The sequence below is a fragment of the Helianthus annuus genome, chromosome 11 (assembly GCF_002127325.2).
Source record: "Helianthus annuus cultivar XRQ/B chromosome 11, HanXRQr2.0-SUNRISE, whole genome shotgun sequence".
Taxonomy (NCBI): domain Eukaryota; kingdom Viridiplantae; phylum Streptophyta; class Magnoliopsida; order Asterales; family Asteraceae; genus Helianthus; species Helianthus annuus.
The window spans coordinates 39,880,470-39,902,490 of NC_035443.2; the positions used below are offsets into that span (position 1 = coordinate 39,880,470).

General features: G+C 39.7%; 1 protein-coding gene and 1 long non-coding RNA gene across 10 annotated transcripts; both read left to right on the plus strand.

Moving 5' to 3' along the window:
* The first annotated feature begins 1,991 nt into the window (after positions 1-1,991).
* LOC110912316 lies at positions 1,992-20,009 on the plus strand. Of its 8 annotated transcripts, none has more exons than XR_004871492.1 (5): positions 9,989-13,447; positions 13,548-13,955; positions 14,935-15,011; positions 18,419-18,609; positions 18,696-19,536. XR_004871492.1 is itself a non-coding variant. In XM_035979376.1 (4 exons), the coding sequence occupies exons 1-4, from the start codon at positions 2,009-2,011 to the stop codon at positions 19,426-19,428; spliced, it is 1,761 nt and encodes a 586-aa protein (XP_035835269.1). In that variant the 5' UTR covers positions 1,992-2,008; the 3' UTR covers positions 19,429-19,540. The 8 variants fall into 8 exon arrangements, 1 of the variants encoding a protein (XP_035835269.1); XR_004871495.1 differs by having other exon boundaries at positions 9,989-13,442; XR_004871490.1 differs by having other exon boundaries at positions 9,990-13,447; positions 14,924-15,011; positions 18,696-19,537.
* On the plus strand, positions 6,521-8,952 carry LOC110912317. Of its 2 annotated transcripts, none has more exons than XR_004871497.1 (3): positions 6,521-7,406; positions 7,507-7,914; positions 8,894-8,952. It is a non-coding gene; the product is annotated as an uncharacterized LOC110912317 (long non-coding RNA). The 2 variants fall into 2 exon arrangements; XR_004871496.1 differs by having other exon boundaries at positions 6,522-7,406; positions 8,883-8,943.
* Positions 20,010-22,021: the final 2,012 nt, after the last annotated feature.

Genomic DNA, 22,021 nt, shown 5'->3' on the forward strand with positions numbered 1-22,021 from the left:
TATAAAATAAATAAAGGGTGTACATATTCAGACACCTTATTCCCTAAATCCACACCCTTCTAGACGCCTCGTATAGACCTATACGAGGCGTATAGGTTTGCTTTTCCCGACAGCTTCTGCACCTCGTACAACGTCACATCAGTCAACTTATACGGGGAGTCTAGCCCTGTACGAAGGGTCAATACGAAGGTACTTAGACGCCTCGTATAGGTCTATACGAGGCGTCTTGGACTGACCGATTTGACTATGATGAGACTATGCCCGACATGACTTAAAGGCATACGGGGAGTAAAGACCTATACGAGGCGTCTTTAACTCACATAAAATACAACCTACAGTGCGTTCTTGGTCCACATCCGAGCATTCAACAAACAAACACTCACATTCTGTTTCTCATTTTATTTGTCTTTACGTTATTATCATCCCGGAGTGTTGAAATGTCATCATATTGGGACGGCAACTATATCTTCGGGCAGTATTCTAGCGAAAAGTGGGGGCACGAAGGCGTTCCGGTAACAGTTATTAGCGTAAATGTTTTAATTGCTTGTTGTTTTAGTTTATTATTTACTAATGATGATACGGTTGTCTATTTTGGAGGAGTCTGGCGTTCCCGATTCTAATGAGCAAGAGGAGGTTGTGTCTAGTATACAAGGAAAACAAAACAGCCCGTTTCTAGATTTGAACAAGCATCCTCCTGTTGATGAAACAGCCCCTGTAGATGACTCATACCATGCTAGTGGATACGGAGGAGACGGTGGATACGGAGGAGACGGTGGATACGGAGGAGACGGTGGATACGGAGGAGACGGTGGATACGGAGGAGACGGTGGATACGGAGGAGACGGTGGATACGGAGGAGACGGTGGATACGGAGGAGACGGTGGATACGGAGGAGACGGTGGATACGGAGGAGACGGTGGATACGGAGGAGACGGTGGATACGGAGGAAACCGTGGATACGGAGGAGACGGTGGATACGGAGGAGACAGTGGATACGGAGGAGACAGTGGATATGGTGGATACGGTGGATACGGTGGATACGGGGGATACGGTGGATACGGAGGAGACGGTGATCATCAGCAATTCATTTCCCCGGGCACTCCTTATGTTAATCAAAACAATTCGGACGTTGGAGGATATGGTGGTTATGGTGGATATGGTAGATATGGTGGTGAAGCACCTCCGATTCTGGACAGTCTGTACTTAAAAAAGACGGTATAAATTACTATTTTATTATTAATATTTTTATTATTATTATTATTATTATTATTATTATTATTATTATTATTATTATTATATTATTATTATTATATTATTATTATTATTATTAATATTGTCGATGTTACAGGTTTTCAACTCCTTAGATGAACTAAAGAAACGGATACAAGAAATAGCAAATGCGGATGGTTTCGTTATTGTCACCCGTCGATCAAAGAAAATCGGGGGAAGAACCGGGAGGGTATGGCTTGAATGTGATCGTGGTGGTGAGCACCAGAGTACAGCAACACTTAGAAAAGCTGGAAGCAAAAAAACCGGTTGCCCGTTTTACCTGCTAGCTGTTCGAAACCACCCGTATGAAACCTGGGAGATAAAAGACGGAACAATTGAACATAACCACGAACTTTGTGAGGACCTGTCGGCCCACGCGTTTGTGCGAAGGTTTACTCCAAGCGAAATGAAACTGATCGAGCAGCTGACAGCTCAAAACATGGAGCCGCGCAAAATATTTCAAACGATAAGGAAGCAGGACCCCGACAGGTTTCATGTTCAGAAAGACGTTCAAAACGTTGTAGCGAAGATTAGAGCCGAACAAAGACAAGGATTGACTCCCATGCAGTCACTAGAAAATGTGCTGATGAACAACGACTTTATTTACGAGACACGGGAAGAACCCGGAACAGAGATCGTAACAGAGATCTTCTTTCTTCATCAGGACTCGAGAGTCATGTGGCGTGCATTCCCCCACGTCATGATGATCGATGCAACGTACAAGACAAACATATACAATATGCCCTTTATTCAGATTGTTGGTATGACGCCTACCAACAAATCGTTTATTATCGCGCATGCCGTTGTTAGTAAAGAACGGGGTGATAACTTTGTGTGGGTGCTTGAGAGGGTTAAGGCAATGTTGGATGAATGTATGGAGCCACGTGTGATTTTAACGGATAGAGACCTAGCCCTTATGGGCGCGTGTGCTAAAGTATTTCCAGACGCCTCCAGGCTTCTTTGCAGGTGGCACATACAACAGAATGTTATGAAGCACTGCAAGGGTGCCTTCACAGACGACGACTGGAAGAAATTTATGTCATTCTGGGGGACATTGATTGAGTCTCCATCCATACCCATCTACGACTACCACTTGCGCAACATGCGAAAGCGACTTGTGGAGTGCAAACGTTCTAGTAAGTTTTTCTAATAACATACGACTCACCTATGCAAATTTTATTAAATTATTTTTACTTTTTAGGAGTCTTCAAATACGTGTACGATAACTGGCTAAAAGACTATAAGGAGATGTTTGTCTTTGCGTGGACTGATAAGAGGCGCAACTTTGGTAATCGTACTACAAACAGAGTTGAGAGCCAACATGCCAACTTAAAGAGATACGTCGAAGATAGGAGCTCGCTGGACCGTATAGTTGGTTGTGTCCGGGATATAGTTGAGACACAGTTCGGTGAAATAAGAAAGACTTTTCGAGAAAGCATCGAAAAAACAATGAAACACCACAAACACCCGATGTTTCAACACCTACTTGGAAAAGTATCCCACAAAGCCCTTGACTTGTTGCATGGAGAGGCAATTAGGAGGCTAGATGTCTTGGAGCGCTTTAATTCATCATGTGGTTGCCAAATGTGGCACAGCTGTGGGTTGCCCTGTGCTTGTAGGATAGAAAAGTACATGCGTGAAGGTAATAATTGTTGAACGTACAACACTTGTGTGATATATTTCCTTTTTTCATTTTACTTAAACAATATTGTTTTTAACCGTGCAGAGCGTCCGATTCAACTCGAAGACATAGACGTCTTCTGGCGGAAACTTAACTTCCAAAGTTGTAAATTGATAGACGACTCACTTGACGTGGTCGAAGAGCTAGATGTTGTTAGACAACAATTATAGTCGCACCCCCCAGCTCAGCAAAAAAGCCTGCTTTCAAAGATTAAAGCGGTGTTGACTCCAACGAAATCTACCAAGAAACCACCGGTTGTCCAACAAAATACTCGTGGCCGACCAACAACAAAGCAGGTACAAGAAAGGTTGGACGAGGCCTCTCGTATAGATGAAGAATTGAGGAGAAGCTCCTTCGGTGATGCAAACACGTGCTTTGAAGGTTCACGACAAAGTAAGTACGATAAACCTCGCCACAGCTCGTACGTTCCGTCTCAGGCCTCACAACAGTCGGTTATAAGGTCCCAAAAACCCAAAGCGACCCTAAGCCGTTCAAAGAGTTCTAAGAAGAAAGAGACACGAGATGATCACGGTTTTCCTTTAATCATTGGGGACGAGTACGTGGGAATCATCGAACGGTTTAAGTCTGACATTCCGCCAGTGTTCCATCCGTACGTCTCGTGCATACGAGATGTGATGCCGGACGGTCATTGTGGGTTTCGGTCTGTGGCTGTGGGCTTAGGGATGGATCAGAGTTCATGGGGGCTTATTAGGAGGGACCTTGTCCAAGAAATGGATCAGAACGAATCGATCTGGTTCCCAATATTTGAAGCATGGGCTGATGGTTATTTTCACACGCATCGTCAGGGCCTAATTTGGGATTCAGTGGCCGGTTGTGGGGAGAATCACTGGATGGACTTCCCCTTTGCAGGACTTCTTATTGCACAAATGTACGGTATCGGGGTGCACCTGTTAACGACAACCATGGGTGCGAGTTCCACTTACTTCCCAATACTAAGTCCTCCGGCTAATCAACAACCATTATTCATAACGCTTACACATGTTAACGAGAACCACTTCATACATGTTAAGCTGGAAGGGGATTATCCTATGCCACCAGCACACGGGCTATGGTTGACCCACCGAAGACCCCATACAGAACAATGGGAAGATATGTACTTGCCACGTCTAGAATGGTATACATCGATAATGAATCCTCGGCCAAGATCAAACCCCAGTCTTAATTACATAGATAGTTACACGGAAGAATGATTTTTGTAATTAATAGTATTTTATTGTAATTAATAGAATTTTATTTTAATTAATAGTATTTTATTGTAATTAATAGTATTTTATTTTAATTAATAGTATTTTATTGTAATTAATAGTATTTTTTTGTAATTAATACTATTTTTTTGTAATTAATAGTGTTTTTTTTGTAATTAATACTATTTTTTTGTAATTAATAGTATTTTTTTGTTATTAATACTATTTTTTTTAATTAATAGTATTTTTTTGTAATTAATAGTGTTTTTCTATAATTTTCTACAAAAAAAACTACTGTACAACTCGTACAGAACTAGACCCCTCGTATATTGTTGTACAAAAGACCATTTAGCCCCTGATATGCCCCCAATCTAGGCTTATTTCAGGGGCTAAAAAGTAATTTCACTTAAACCAGACGCCTCGTATAGGTCTATACTGAGCGTCTATCAGAGCGGGTTTTTGAAAATTCAAATTTTGAATATCTGAATTTCAAAATTTGAATTTTTTGAAAATGGACGCTTCGTATAGACCTGTACGAGGCGTCTATTTGAGCGGTAACAATTCTTTTCTTTTAAATTTGAATTTTGAAAATATTTTGGTTAATTACTATTTTACCCCTGTTTAGACCCCAGTATAGCCATTTAGCAGGGGCTCAAAGGTAATTTCAAGCCTGTACGATTCGTACAGGTCTGTACGAGGAGTACAAATGAGGCGGTTACTTTATCACCTTTTTCTTTTTTTATTATTAAAATGTATTATTAAATGACCATTTTGCCCCTGTGTAGCCCTCCGTATAGCCTTTTTTCAGGGGCAAAATGGTAATTAACCATTCCAGAAATATCTTTTTGGTTTGGTTAATTACCATTTTGCCCCTGAAAAAAGGCTATACGGAGGGCTAAACAGGGGCAAAATGGTCATTTAACAAAAAGAATAGACGCTTCGTATAGATCTATACGAGGCGTCTAGGCTTCGTATAACACAGGGGGGGGCCTAGACGACACAGATCATACACCCAAACAAAAAACACACACATACGCTGCTGCTTGATCTATACGCGTCGGACGTATTTTCAACCGTATTTTTGAAGAATCGAAGCATCACCGGTACGTATTTCATCCCCTAGTTAAGTATTTTTGTCTCGTTTATGCCTTTAGACCGTAGGTTTGCCCTGAATTTGAATTTTGTTGGGTTTTGGGGGTTTTAGTATGATGATGATGATGAACTTGTAGAACAGGACGCCGAGTATAGCCCTATACGAGGGCTATACGAGGGTCTGAATTTTTTTTTTTTTTTATTATTATTGTTATTATTATTTATTGTTATTATTATTATTATTATTATTATTATTATTATTAATTATTATTATTGTTATTATTTATTAATTATTATATTATTATTATTATTATTTATTAATTATTATTATTAAAAACATTATTATTATTATTATTTATTATTTATTAATTATTATTATATTATTATTATATTATTATTATTATTATTAATATTATTATTATTAATATTATTATTGTTATTAAATATTATTATTATTATTATTTATTAATTATTATTATTAAAACATTATTATTATTGTTATTTATTATTTATTAATTATTATTATATTATTATTATATTATTATTATTATTAATATTATTATTGTTATTAAATATTATTATTATTATTATTATTTATTAATTATTATTATTAAAAACATTATTATTATTGTTATTTATTATTTATTAATTATTATTATATTATTATTATATTATAATTATATTATTATTATTATTATTTATTTATTTATTTATTATTGTTTTATTTATTATTGTTTGTATACGTATACAGTATTTATTATGGAGGACGATCTGATACCGGGCGATGACATTCACATAGAGCCGGTTCAGCAGGGTCCACGACGGAGACAGCGACCGCCTGTGGATACGCTGCAGGGGCATCCATATCTTGAGTTTCCCGACGGCACTGACGCCGCCCGTCATTGCCAGAAGCTTAGGAGGATGCACGTTGGATCGCATGCATCGATCGACTGGGATGCGATGGAGGAGATTGCTGAGACGCCGAGAGTGCGTCGGTTTATACCTATCGATTCGCCGTGGCATCGTCTTTTTGATTTGGCGCACACGCCGACCTACAGGGAGCTGCTGGTCGAGTTCCTTTCGTCATTCACATTTCACCCTCCTGGGGAGCCAGTGCCGCTTCCGTACCCAGGTGCTCCCCATCCGCCTGAGGTTTCTTTCAGGCTTGCTGGCGTTATGCGTTCGATGACGCTAGCACAGTTTGCGGTGCATTGTGGTTTATACATGCAGGAGGAGATCGTGTGACAACCGGTAATTAACGGCTTCTAATTACGCGATTAACAAAAGTTTAAAGCGACAATAAATAGTGGTTAAGACGCAAATTAACTTAATTAGGCATTTGGAGTGCCCAGGGACGTCTATCCGACTTTACAGTACGCGTATGAAGATTCGCGTGGAATCTGCAACAACGAACTGATACCGTGCAAAATACTGACAACGCCGACAAATACGGATTTTCTACGAATATTTTATAAATATAATTTTATGAATGTATTGGGTTTCTGTGCGACACAAACGCAAACGTGAACTAAAAACGCGATAGCAGGAAACGCATCGGCAACGAAACGGAAGCGACAGAGGCGCTTGTCACCTTCAGAACTTACATTTTACGCTATATTTAGCTCCGTAATGGAATTTTAGTAGTTACAGTCGAAATCGGATCGAAAAACGAATTAGAAACGACCTCTTGAGCAAATTTCACGATTTTAACGCAACGGACGAACGAACGCGTCAACCGTCAACTTCCGACGCTATTTTACATATCCTCGATCCTAAAATGACATTGTACGACATTACACGACGTTCCGGTGCAAAACGAGCTTTAGAAACGAGATCGGGGGGTTCAAAATGCTAGAAACGGGCTTGTGGGCCTTGTGCCCAAGCCCACAAAACCTTCACTATATAAAGGGTTTTACCCCTAAAATCTTTCATTTTCATCTAAACTTTCTCTCTCTAACCCTCAAATCCTCTCAACTCTCTCTCTCTAGAAACAAGTCCGGCGAGAATTCCGGCCGACTTCCGGCGGAGATCTGGCGACCGGCGACTTTTCCGGTGGAGTTCCGGCGACCGACGATTTTCCGGCGAATTTTCCGGCGGCCGTTTTTCGGCCAAGAGTACACTTTTTCGACTATATCCGACGTTCCGGATCGCGTGGTGAGGTTAGTTTTAACTAATTCTTAGCGGTTTGAGCTGTATGCCAACTCCGGCGAAGTTCCGGTCAAATTCCGGCGAGTCCGTTTTGAACTTTTGACTTTGCAGATGCTTAGATCGGGACTTGAGGAGCATTTCTGCAAATTTTCAAGAAATTTTATTCTCCGGCGAAATTCCGACTTCTGACATGGTTTTGGCGAGGTTCCAGCCGTCCGTTTTCGACGAAAATTATATTTTTGGGCTCCTAATGACCCGTAGAGTCCATACGAAACACTTTCGTCTCGGGTGAAAATTTAAGTTCGGGACGCTCTCGGGCTCGGGTCAACACGGTCAACAGGTCAAACACGGGTCAAGAGGCAGTTTTGGGTCATTTTTAGTGCCTCGGTTCAGTTTCGGGTCCGGTCAACCCTGGTCAACACGGGTCAAACGTGGTCAAAGCTGGTCAAAGGTGGTCAAAGCTGCTCAAATTCAGTCAACTGCTGGTCAACGCAGTCAACTCAGTCAACACGAAGCTCGGTAAAATTTAAACGATGCGAATTTTGTTATATTATTTATATAATTACTAATTTAACGCGAAACCGAGCTCAAACCGACCCGACTAATGAAAACGACAAATATTATATGAGCTCGACCCGACTAGCGAATTGACACTTAGTGACTTGGTTTTAAATATTTAGCGTTTTGATATATTGCACGTAAATTACATAATATGCGTGGAATTGATTGAATTTTTGAAAAATATATCGACACTTAGTTGTCGGGGTCGTCCAAAAACAGAGGAAGCTCTGTCCGATTTTCGTTAAAAACCCGGTTTGCGAAACTTATAGTGTATTAAAGACGACACTTATCGAGATACTAGTTTTCTTATAAAATAAATGTAGAAGTATATTTATTTTAGCGACGTCTTATAATTATAACATATGAAACGAGTTTATAACACTTTGACAAAAATGCATTACTAGTTTACGAAAACCCGATACTTAATTAAAATAAATACAATTCTTTATATTTATTTCAATCGACCAAAACTCGGAAGCTTTTACAACATAACTATAATTAGTTATATTTCATTCAAACGTCGCTAATTCGTGTGATTTTACAAATAAATATAATGTTTATATTTATTTCAACATCGTGTTTCGTATATTTTTGTAAAATAAATATAATTATTTATATTTATTTTAAACATCTTTACTCGAAGTATGATACTTTGCCGTAAGATTCGTAACAAACGATATCATTAACCGACTCGATTCGATAACAACGAGCTATATATATATATATCCTAAACCACTCGAAAACTAAGTCGATTTCGAGACTTAGTTTCTATCCCGATTAAATGGAATCAAATAACCATAGATCAGTTATTCTAAGTCAAGTTAACAACACCTTCGTAGAGTCGTTTTATTAATTACTCGGTAGAGCTCGGACACGTAGTTTAACTACGTAGTTTAATTAGAAACTGATAAGTTATTCCCTGTTAGGAATGCTATAGTTGCACGCTAGCTACTTCACATTCTTGGAACGACACTACAGAATCACGTTAAGCTAGCTTTGCACAGGAATGTCAAGGTGAGTTCATAACCCCCACTTTTTACTGTTTTACATTTTTTATAAATGTTTTCGGGGGTGGAAAGACATGCAAGTTTTGCAAAAATAAACAACTTTTCGATGAACGAAAACTCATATTTATAAACCGTGTTGCGAATGAATTTCAAGGAACTTAAATGGTTTACGAATGAGTTCGATCAAACATACCGGTTTTACAAATTTGATTTGCATATTACGAAACGTGCATGATTTTCTAATGGGTACGGGCGACACAGTCGAGGTGATTCGACACAGTCGAGGTGATTCGACACAGTCGAGGGGATTCGACACAGTCGAGGTTATTCGACACAGTCGAGGTGATTCGACACAGTCGAGGTTATTCGACACAGTCGAGGTGATTCGACACAGTCGACGTGATTCGTCACAGTCGACGTGATTCGACATAGTCGAGGTGATTCGACACTAAAAACCGTCTACACGGGTTGAGTACATCCTATGTCGCCGCATACGTTAATGTCCTCGCGAAACATTAACGATCAACCTGTTCATAGACGCTTTACATACCCATTTACAACACTAAAACTTTCATATATTCATAATATTCATTTGATGGAAACTCACAAATACATGAATTACAAATTTTGTAACGTTTTTCAAGTTATACCTAAGTAAGAGGAAGCGCTGATCCTGCTTACAAAGGTTCGTCTGGGCTCGGCCCATTCTCTCTCGTGCAATGCACCAACACTCTCGTGGGCTAGACCCACAGTTCTCATATATCATGCCAAGAAAATGATTTTACTATATTTTCTCAACAACTTTAAACCGGTTACCAAAAAGATTTATTTTAAATCTTTTCAAAGCAAACTATGAACTCGCTCAACTTTATGTTGACTTTTTCGCATGTTCTTTCTCACGTTGCATTTTTCAAAACTACGGAACGGTTGGAATAGGATAACCCACGGGATTTCGAGTACTTAGCAGGCGTTTAATTTCTAGAAGTCTTAGCTTATTTGCTTCCGCTGTGCAATGAAGATACCGGTCCAGTCACGCCAGCTCTGATATTTCGGGGTGTGACAGATTGGTATCAGAGCTATAGGTTTCAGCGAATTAGGTTTCTGTAGAGATACCTAGGCTTTAACCTCACTATCCTCTGGGGACTTAGATATCAAGAATTGAACGCATACAGAATGCCTAAGACTCGAATATGGGTTCCAACCGTTGCCGAAAACAATGAGTCAACAATTTTGGTTTTAAACAAACACAAGTGTTGTGTTGATACACGGTTCACGAAACAGATTCATACCTTTAGCAAAACTTTGAGAATTTGGGATAACATGCATTCTGGACATTTGTAAAGCTTATGTCGAACTCATTAAAGGTCCTCACTTAGAAACCGTGACTAACAACTCGAGCAAACGCCATTATATTATGTCGTCTATGCTATTTCACTTACCTGAGCAGGTAACCTACGTGGAACAAAACGCTAGTGCACGATGATACCTGAAACTCAAACTATACGTCAACGGATGTCGGAGCACATCACATTCTACGCGGAACGAAACGCTAGTGCGCGAATATACGTGAAACTTAAACTATACGTCAGCGGACGTCAGAGTATATCCCACACGACTCTCGATGCAAGGCCTTTGAAAATATAATTGGGCATGACAACAACGAAGCTAATCCCATCAGCGAGAGAACTACAGGTCGAAATGCGACAAATTGCCACGTGATCCTGCAAACGACACGAATCACGCTGAGGTACGCTTAAACAAGATTTCACAACAATCGATACTTAGTCTGAAGAGACTCACAATGGTTGGCGCTGCAAAGGAATTCACATGTCTCCGCATTTCCCACTACTTCATTAAGGGCGACTATGCTATGTTCGACATTCCATGGTAATGTCATCTAACAACCGGCCATTACATGAAATTCCAGGTAAAGTCCTTAAATCCCTTTTGTTGAAATTCTGACTTTTGCATATAGCGAGTAGACTTTCATATTTCTACTCCCCCTAATGATCCTTGCATCACGAAAATTTTCTTTCATAATAGCGAATACTCATTTGCTTCATTCTTGACGAATTCATATGTTACACATGCGGTTTTTTGTTAAGCATGTGGCTTCACTTGAAATTGTTGCTTTATCAAGTTCAAATATTATTTCGCTATCTTCACTCCCTGCATTGTGATCTAGCTAAACCACATTATTGCATAATGTTGACTCTTTGATATCGAGTCAACGAAACTCGTTGAAACTCCTTTCTTTTCAAGCTACATACATGGTTTTCGTTGTAACCATGGCAAAACTTTCTTGTTGATACATGTAATCATTGTTGGATTACGCTTAACCCAAGTTCAATTGATTGAACTTGTTCGTAATATATATTCGATTCAAGATTCCATATGATGGATTGAGGCCATCATATTCGAAATAATCCTAACAAGCACTTCATTTACTTTGAACTATACCATGCTTGTTTGGTCTTTGACTTCATTGAATCGTTTCTCTGATCACGATCACTTTGTGGTGGCGTCTTTCACAAGTCTGAAGCTTGTGCTAATCTCGTTGCTCACATTATGTGCGGAATTAATTATTTATTTATTTGTTATTGATATTAAACTTGCCCTGTTGGTTTATCATATTAAAGCAATCTTAACACAATCGTGTGTTAAGATAATGGTACACAAATTTATTTCATTTTCCGGTGTACTTCTTAACGGTTCATTCATCATAGATCGAACATTTTGCGATATTTATTGCTCGTTCATCTTCGATCGAAAAACATTATTTATTCATTTCATTTTCAATTGAAAATCCTATGGGATTTGTTTGGAACACCCACATTTGTTTCGTTGAGCCTTCATTTGATTTAAAACACGGTGATACTTGTTCGATCACCGCTATTATTGAATTGTTTTATTCACTTCGGCATCTTGTGGCGTCGGTATAAACTTGTAGCTTGTGCTAATCATGATCAATCGCCTCATGCGAAACTACGTATGTTCTTTGTTTGACTAATCACTCAAATAGTCTTAATGCAACTATGTATTAAGGCGATGATACACCCGGTTCGGTTGTATTTCATTTCGGTGTATCTTGCAACACGTTGACTTTTATTCATTCAATGGTTCGATAATTGATAAATCTTTTTTTTTTCTGATTCTATTTATGTGAGTTTGTTGAATTCGAGTTTCATTTGTACAACAACCAACACAAGTTTTCGTTGGTAGTGAATTCTATTATTTCAAAAATTGATTTGCATATTGTGAACATTCGTTTGGAATTCTACTGGTCGAAATTCCTCTTTTGTTGGACCCCTGTAAACTTGGTCACATTGGTGATTGTATCACTACGCTTCATGAACATGACATCGATTTCTGGAACAAACTCAGTTCAACCATCGGGTTTTTATTAATGCAAAATGTCTTTACACTCACGTAATCCGAATAAGTCTTGATTCGATTACGCGGTCATTCGATTTCGTATTACCCGGACTTACCTAGGAACAACACAACTCTGAGGAGATAACATAAACTAAATTTCGAGGACGAAATTTCTGCAACAGGGGGAGAATGTGACAACCGGTAATTAACGGCTTCTAATTACGCGATTAACAAAAGTTTAAAGCGACAATAAATAGTGGTTAAGACGCAAATTAACTTAATTAGGCATTTGGAGTGCCCAGGGACGTCTATCCGACTTTACAGTACGCGTATGAAGATTCGCGTGGAATCTGCAACAACGAACTGATACCGTGCAAAATACTGACAACGCCGACAAATACGGATTTTCTACGAATATTTTATAAATATAATTTTATGAATGTATTGGGTTTCTGTGCGACACAAACGCAAACGTGAACTAAAAACGCGATAGCAGGAAACGCATCGGCAACGAAACGGAAGCGACAGAGGCGCTTGTCACCTTCAGAACTTACATTTTACGCTATATTTAGCTCCGTAATGGAATTTTAGTAGTTACAGTCGAAATCGGATCGAAAAACGAATTAGAAACGACCTCTTGAGCAAATTTCACGATTTTAACGCAACGGACGAACGAACGCGTCAACCGTCAACTTCCGACGCTATTTTACATATCCTCGATCCTAAAATGACATTGTACGACATTACACGACGTTCCGGTGCAAAACGAGCTTTAGAAACGAGATCGGGGGGTTCAAAATGCTAGAAACGGGCTTGTGGGCCTTGTGCCCAAGCCCACAAAACCTTCACTATATAAAGGGTTTTACCCCTAAAATCTTTCATTTTCATCTAAACTTTCTCTCTCTAACCCTCAAATCCTCTCAACTCTCTCTCTCTAGAAACAAGTCCGGCGAGAATTCCGGCCGACTTCCGGCGGAGATCTGGCGACCGGCGACTTTTCCGGTGGAGTTCCGGCGACCGACGATTTTCCGGCGAATTTTCCGGCGGCCGTTTTTCGGCCAAGAGTACACTTTTTCGACTATATCCGACGTTCCGGATCGCGTGGTGAGGTTAGTTTTAACTAATTCTTAGCGGTTTGAGCTGTATGCCAACTCCGGCGAAGTTCCGGTCAAATTCCGGCGAGTCCGTTTTGAACTTTTGACTTTGCAGATGCTTAGATCGGGACTTGAGGAGCATTTCTGCAAATTTTCAAGAAATTTTATTCTCCGGCGAAATTCCGACTTCTGACATGGTTTTGGCGAGGTTCCAGCCGTCCGTTTTCGACGAAAATTATATTTTTGGGCTCCTAATGACCCGTAGAGTCCATACGAAACACTTTCGTCTCGGGTGAAAATTTAAGTTCGGGACGCTCTCGGGCTCGGGTCAACACGGTCAACAGGTCAAACACGGGTCAAGAGGCAGTTTTGGGTCATTTTTAGTGCCTCGGTTCAGTTTCGGGTCCGGTCAACCCTGGTCAACACGGGTCAAACGTGGTCAAAGCTGGTCAAAGGTGGTCAAAGCTGCTCAAATTCAGTCAACTGCTGGTCAACGCAGTCAACTCAGTCAACACGAAGCTCGGTAAAATTTAAACGATGCGAATTTTGTTATATTATTTATATAATTACTAATTTAACGCGAAACCGAGCTCAAACCGACCCGACTAATGAAAACGACAAATATTATATGAGCTCGACCCGACTAGCGAATTGACACTTAGTGACTTGGTTTTAAATATTTAGCGTTTTGATATATTGCACGTAAATTACATAATATGCGTGGAATTGATTGAATTTTTGAAAAATATATCGACACTTAGTTGTCGGGGTCGTCCAAAAACAGAGGAAGCTCTGTCCGATTTTCGTTAAAAACCCGGTTTGCGAAACTTATAGTGTATTAAAGACGACACTTATCGAGATACTAGTTTTCTTATAAAATAAATGTAGAAGTATATTTATTTTAGCGACGTCTTATAATTATAACATATGAAACGAGTTTATAACACTTTGACAAAAATGCATTACTAGTTTACGAAAACCCGATACTTAATTAAAATAAATACAATTCTTTATATTTATTTCAATCGACCAAAACTCGGAAGCTTTTACAACATAACTATAATTAGTTATATTTCATTCAAACGTCGCTAATTCGTGTGATTTTACAAATAAATATAATGTTTATATTTATTTCAACATCGTGTTTCGTATATTTTTGTAAAATAAATATAATTATTTATATTTATTTTAAACATCTTTACTCGAAGTATGATACTTTGCCGTAAGATTCGTAACAAACGATATCATTAACCGACTCGATTCGATAACAACGAGCTATATATATATATATCCTAAACCACTCGAAAACTAAGTCGATTTCGAGACTTAGTTTCTATCCCGATTAAATGGAATCAAATAACCATAGATCAGTTATTCTAAGTCAAGTTAACAACACCTTCGTAGAGTCGTTTTATTAATTACTCGGTAGAGCTCGGACACGTAGTTTAACTACGTAGTTTAATTAGAAACTGATAAGTTATTCCCTGTTAGGAATGCTATAGTTGCACGCTAGCTACTTCACATTCTTGGAACGACACTACAGAATCACGTTAAGCTAGCTTTGCACAGGAATGTCAAGGTGAGTTCATAACCCCCACTTTTTACTGTTTTACATTTTTTATAAATGTTTTCGGGGGTGGAAAGACATGCAAGTTTTGCAAAAATAAACAACTTTTCGATGAACGAAAACTCATATTTATAAACCGTGTTGCGAATGAATTTCAAGGAACTTAAATGGTTTACGAATGAGTTCGATCAAACATACCGGTTTTACAAATTTGATTTGCATATTACGAAACGTGCATGATTTTCTAATGGGTACGGGCGACACAGTCGAGGTGATTCGACACAGTCGAGGTGATTCGACACAGTCGAGGGGATTCGACACAGTCGAGGTTATTCGACACAGTCGAGGTGATTCGACACAGTCGAGGTTATTCGACACAGTCGAGGTGATTCGACACAGTCGACGTGATTCGTCACAGTCGACGTGATTCGACATAGTCGAGGTGATTCGACACTAAAAACCGTCTACACGGGTTGAGTACATCCTATGTCGCCGCATACGTTAATGTCCTCGCGAAACATTAACGATCAACCTGTTCATAGACGCTTTACATACCCATTTACAACACTAAAACTTTCATATATTCATAATATTCATTTGATGGAAACTCACAAATACATGAATTACAAATTTTGTAACGTTTTTCAAGTTATACCTAAGTAAGAGGAAGCGCTGATCCTGCTTACAAAGGTTCGTCTGGGCTCGGCCCATTCTCTCTCGTGCAATGCACCAACACTCTCGTGGGCTAGACCCACAGTTCTCATATATCATGCCAAGAAAATGATTTTACTATATTTTCTCAACAACTTTAAACCGGTTACCAAAAAGATTTATTTTAAATCTTTTCAAAGCAAACTATGAACTCGCTCAACTTTATGTTGACTTTTTCGCATGTTCTTTCTCACGTTGCATTTTTCAAAACTACGGAACGGTTGGAATAGGATAACCCACGGGATTTCGAGTACTTAGCAGGCGTTTAATTTCTAGAAGTCTTAGCTTATTTGCTTCCGCTGTGCAATGAAGATACCGGTCCAGTCACGCCAGCTCTGATATTTCGGGGTGTGACAGATTGGTATCAGAGCTATAGGTTTCAGCGAATTAGGTTTCTGTAGAGATACCTAGGCTTTAACCTCACTATCCTCTGGGGACTTAGATATCAAGAATTGAACGCATACAGAATGCCTAAGACTCGAATATGGGTTCCAACCGTTGCCGAAAACAATGAGTCAACAATTTTGGTTTTAAACAAACACAAGTGTTGTGTTGATACACGGTTCACGAAACAGATTCATACCTTTAGCAAAACTTTGAGAATTTGGGATAACATGCATTCTGGACATTTGTAAAGCTTATGTCGAACTCATTAAAGGTCCTCACTTAGAAACCGTGACTAACAACTCGAGCAAACGCCATTATATTATGTCGTCTATGCTATTTCACTTACCTGAGCAGGTAACCTACGTGGAACAAAACGCTAGTGCACGATGATACCTGAAACTCAAACTATACGTCAACGGATGTCGGAGCACATCACATTCTACGCGGAACGAAACGCTAGTGCGCGAATATACGTGAAACTTAAACTATACGTCAGCGGACGTCAGAGTATATCCCACACGACTCTCGATGCAAGGCCTTTGAAAATATAATTGGGCATGACAACAACGAAGCTAATCCCATCAGCGAGAGAACTACAGGTCGAAATGCGACAAATTGCCACGTGATCCTGCAAACGACACGAATCACGCTGAGGTACGCTTAAACAAGATTTCACAACAATCGATACTTAGTCTGAAGAGACTCACAATGGTTGGCGCTGCAAAGGAATTCACATGTCTCCGCATTTCCCACTACTTCATTAAGGGCGACTATGCTATGTTCGACATTCCATGGTAATGTCATCTAACAACCGGCCATTACATGAAATTCCAGGTAAAGTCCTTAAATCCCTTTTGTTGAAATTCTGACTTTTGCATATAGCGAGTAGACTTTCATATTTCTACTCCCCCTAATGATCCTTGCATCACGAAAATTTTCTTTCATAATAGCGAATACTCATTTGCTTCATTCTTGACGAATTCATATGTTACACATGCGGTTTTTTGTTAAGCATGTGGCTTCACTTGAAATTGTTGCTTTATCAAGTTCAAATATTATTTCGCTATCTTCACTCCTTGCATTGTGATCTAGCTAAACCACATTATTGCATAATGTTGACTCTTTGATATCGAGTCAACGAAACTCGTTGAAACTCCTTTCTTTTCAAGCTACATACATGGTTTTCGTTGTAACCATGGCAAAACTTTCTTGTTGATACATGTAATCATTGTTGGATTACGCTTAACCCAAGTTCAATTGATTGAACTTGTTCGTAATATATATTCGATTCAAGATTCCATATGATGGATTGAGGCCATCATATTCGAAATAATCCTAACAAGCACTTCATTTACTTTGAACTATACCATGCTTGTTTGGTCTTTGACTTCATTGAATCGTTTCTCTGATCACGATCACTTTGTGGTGGCGTCTTTCACAAGTCTGAAGCTTGTGCTAATCTTAAATGGTTTACGAATGAGTTCGATCAAACATACCGGTTTTACAAATTTGATTTGCATATTACGAAACGTGCATGATTTTCTAATGGGTACGGGCGACACAGTCGAGGTGATTCGACACAGTCGAGGTGATTCGACACAGTCGAGGGGATTCGACACAGTCGAGGTTATTCGACACAGTCGAGGTGATTCGACACAGTCGAGGTTATTCGACACAGTCGAGGTGATTCGACACAGTCGACGTGATTCGTCACAGTCGACGTGATTCGACATAGTCGAGGTGATTCGACACTAAAAACCGTCTACACGGGTTGAGTACATCCTATGTCGCCGCATACGTTAATGTCCTCGCGAAACATTAACGATCAACCTGTTCATAGACGCTTTACATACCCATTTACAACACTAAAACTTTCATATATTCATAATATTCATTTGATGGAAACTCACAAATACATGAATTACAAATTTTGTAACGTTTTTCAAGTTATACCTAAGTAAGAGGAAGCGCTGATCCTGCTTACAAAGGTTCGTCTGGGCTCGGCCCATTCTCTCTCGTGCAATGCACCAACACTCTCGTGGGCTAGACCCACAGTTCTCATATATCATGCCAAGAAAATGATTTTACTATATTTTCTCAACAACTTTAAACCGGTTACCAAAAAGATTTATTTTAAATCTTTTCAAAGCAAACTATGAACTCGCTCAACTTTATGTTGACTTTTTCGCATGTTCTTTCTCACGTTGCATTTTTCAAAACTACGGAACGGTTGGAATAGGATAACCCACGGGATTTCGAGTACTTAGCAGGCGTTTAATTTCTAGAAGTCTTAGCTTATTTGCTTCCGCTGTGCAATGAAGATACCGGTCCAGTCACGCCAGCTCTGATATTTCGGGGTGTGACAGATCGAGACTGAGATTTACACAGCGGGGCTAGTGGTGGTTGAAAAACCCACTCTTGTAGGGTTTTGGCAGGTGATTGCGGGGGCGGATCATTGGGAGCACGAAAAGTCGAAGGGGAGGGTGTCGTTTGTTAGGGACCCACTATACAGGTATGTACGTTTATTATTGCAATTATTGTGATTATATGCACTGTTTATTAATCTCTGTTTTTGTATTTCGCTAACACTATCTGCAGGTATCTGCACCATTTGCTCGCCACTTCTATTTCAGCGCGCGGCTACAGCCGTGAGTGGTGTACGACCACAGATCTTTTTTTCCTTTACTGTTTGTTGTATAGGAGGCCGTGCGCGCTAGCACACGGTCTAGCCCAGTACTTCGCCTCCGGCCATCACCGGCAGGAGCGCGGATTTTTGTATGGCGGGGCGTACGTGACCGTCATTGCCCGTTCATTGGGCCTCGTACCACACCAGGACCCACATCTACGGACGCCGGCCATCATGCCGACGCGGATGGGTATGCAGTCGCTATGGGGGATGAGGGTTATCAGGAGGTTCCCCATTGGCCCGCGGTTTAAAAACCGCGAAGGGGGCGTATGGACAGAGCAGGCCTTACCAGAGCATTTCGAGCCCGTTCATCCTCCTGCAGATCCTGCTGATGTAGTGCCCGTGGAGGACCCTCCGGAGGATCTAGACGGTGCAGCGGAGCCACAGCCACCGCCACCTGCCGGGGCACCTCAGTTTCCACGTCACGTTATTCGAGGTCGTGCCCCAGGAGCTGCGCTACATCCGGATGTACGAGCCAGGCTTGACAGGCTCGACGATTTGGTAGGTTGGCTGGTACGGGCGGAGCAGGATAGACGAGAGAGAGAGGGATTACCCCCGATACCGCTTCCACCGGTTCGAGCGCCACATCAGGAGCACCAGCCGCAGCAGCAGCATCAGGATTCAGATTCGGATTTGGATGCATAGACCTGTTGTTGTTTTTATTGTTATTATGGATGTACAAACTTATCTTATATATTTTTGTTATGGATGTAAACAGTTATCTTATATATGTCATATTTATGTTTGTTTTCAGTTATTCGGTTACTTAATGATTGTTGTCTTAAATTTAGGTAATACGGAAACAATATAACCCCCTGAATATAATACGGATACAATATTTGAAAGAAATAAAATTTTAATCGAAAGAATAATATTTAAAAAAGTAAAATGTTAAAAACAATATAATATTTAATCAGTATAATATATTTAAAGAGTCGATTTTTAAAATAGTTGATTTAATCGATATAAAACAAAAACTTTTTTAAACTTTTTATAGTGTAAAAAAACAAAAAAAAAAAAAAAACAAAACTTTTTTAGAAACCAAAAAAGAACGATTTTTAAAGGCAAATAGTTAATTTTTAAAAAACAAAAACTTTTTATAGTGTAAAAAAGAAAAAAAACTTTTTTTAAAACCAAAAAAAATTTCAACAAAAAAACACATCTTCAAAAACTATCCAAAAAACCATACCAAAACCCACCAAAACACCCCTCATTTCAGCCAAAAAAAAAAACCAAACATGGACGCCTCGTATAGCCCTATACCCTGCGTATAGGGTTCCTTAAACAACGTGCCTGACACCCTCTGAGACCCCATCGAATTCAGTGCATGTACGCCTCGTATAGAGCTATACGAGGCGTCTAGATTTAAAAAAGTGTGAAAATAGGCGCAGGAGGTGTCCGGATAGTCCCAGCCTAAATAAAACACTTATATAAAAGAATTACACTACAATAATAAAAGAAAAGCAGTAAATTACATAACTGTTACAACTGAAATATAACAAGAACAAGATACTAAACAAAAAAGTTCTTGATTCAGGATCATGTTAGATATAGGCCCCTTAAAACAAACTTCGAGTCTACCAAGAGAACTTGTTTGGTTTCAGAATACAACATCTACAGGGGCGGATGTATGTGTGAACAAGGGGTAGTCTCCGCTACCGCTTGGTCGGAAAATTTTTGACGTTTTTAGTGTAAATTTTAGAAAAAATTGACGTTTTTTCGATTTCGTTACCGCCTATTTATAAAACGTTACCGCTTGGTCGGAATCCTAGATCCGCCACTGAACATCTAAACAGTTGTACTGCCGAAGTAGAGCTCGAAAACCTGAAGATATACCTAATATGAGATATTAGAAAACGATAGAGTTAGAATTGTATTTTATAGTGTTAGTGTCTCAATGTGTGTTTTGATACTAAGGATCGCTTATTATTTAACATGTTTTTAAGAATCAAGCGAAAAATAAATGTCATTGAATATACAAATATAAATATCATTTTTTAACAACAAATTTGGATCACTGACGAACCACTGGAGTATCATTGTGTCATTAGCGGAACCACACGATCGATCATATCCATCTCCACTAGGCAATAATGCATATACACTAATTCAGGAGGAAACCCAATAAATATGACAAAAAAAAACCCTTGTGAGAATCGAACTCATGACCTAATGGTCATAAGCCTTATCCCACCACTAAGATGCCAACTTTTTAGAAAATTATAGATATTACTTGGTGAAAACTGTCATTCCCATCTATTTTTTTCAAGAATATAAAGCGTTTGTCACTGTTGTGCAAGTAAATGAAACATGCATTTTTATGTGTAACTCAATTTATTTTATTCGTATAAAGCGTCTAGGTTTGATGATTTGGTCTCTTCCCTATTAGATAGCACGGGTGAGGCAGGGGCTCCTAGGGAAGAATGTAGAAGGGAGGAAGACAAAAAAAGGGACCCTAATATTAAGCAATGTATTCGGAAAGTCAGGGATGGACATTTCACGGCTACGGTTAAGGTCCTATGCTCTAGTGGAGCCCCTTTAGGTGATTCGACCTTAAAAGTTCTTATTGATAAACACTCAGTGGTGTCGCCCCCGTCCTTGCCTTCCAACCCTTTGGCCCAACCCACTCTTGTTGTTGATGGAGAATGTGTGTTCAAATGTATCCGATCCTTTCCTAAAGGGACGTCTTGTGGTAGGGACGAGATGCGGGCCCAACACCTGTTAGATGCTATTGGTGGCAAGGGCTCGGTAACTTCCTTGGGTTTGCTTACGAGCATTACTGAAGTTGTCAACTTATGGCTTGGGGGATCCTGCCCTAAGGTGGTTGTTGAGTTTGTTGCCTCGGCCCCCTTACCCCCTTATTGAAGCCACATAAAGGAATTCGGCCTATTGTTGTGGGGGTATTTGGCGAATGTTGGTTTCCAATGTGGCGATGAAGAAGGTCGGGAAAGACATGGCCCAGTACTTGGGGGACTTTCAATTTGTGGTGGGGACGCCAAATGGGGCAAAGGCGGTGCTTCACATTGCGAACAGGTTTCTCAACTCCTTTCATGCAAATGGTTTCTTGGCCTTGCTTACTGTGGACTTCTCCAATGCTTTTAACACGGTCGACCGCACAGCCTTCCTCCAAGAGGTTCATCAGTGTTGCCCGTCAATCTATCGGTGGGTCCAATTCCTTTACACTCAACCTACTAGGTTGTATGTTGGTAATGAGTGTATTGGGGCTACTACCGGAGTG

Coding starts and splice junctions, on each gene's coding strand:
- LOC110912316 (XM_035979376.1), top strand. CDS start 2,009: ATGCCCTTTATTCAGATTGTTGGTATGACGCCTACCAACAAATCGTTT. Junction 2,406..5,998: donor TGTGGAGTGCAAACGTTCTA/GTAAGTTTTTCT, acceptor ATACGTATACAG/TATTTATTATGGAGGACGAT. Junction 18,610..18,695: donor GTTAGGGACCCACTATACAG/GTATGTACGTTT, acceptor CACTATCTGCAG/GTATCTGCACCATTTGCTCG.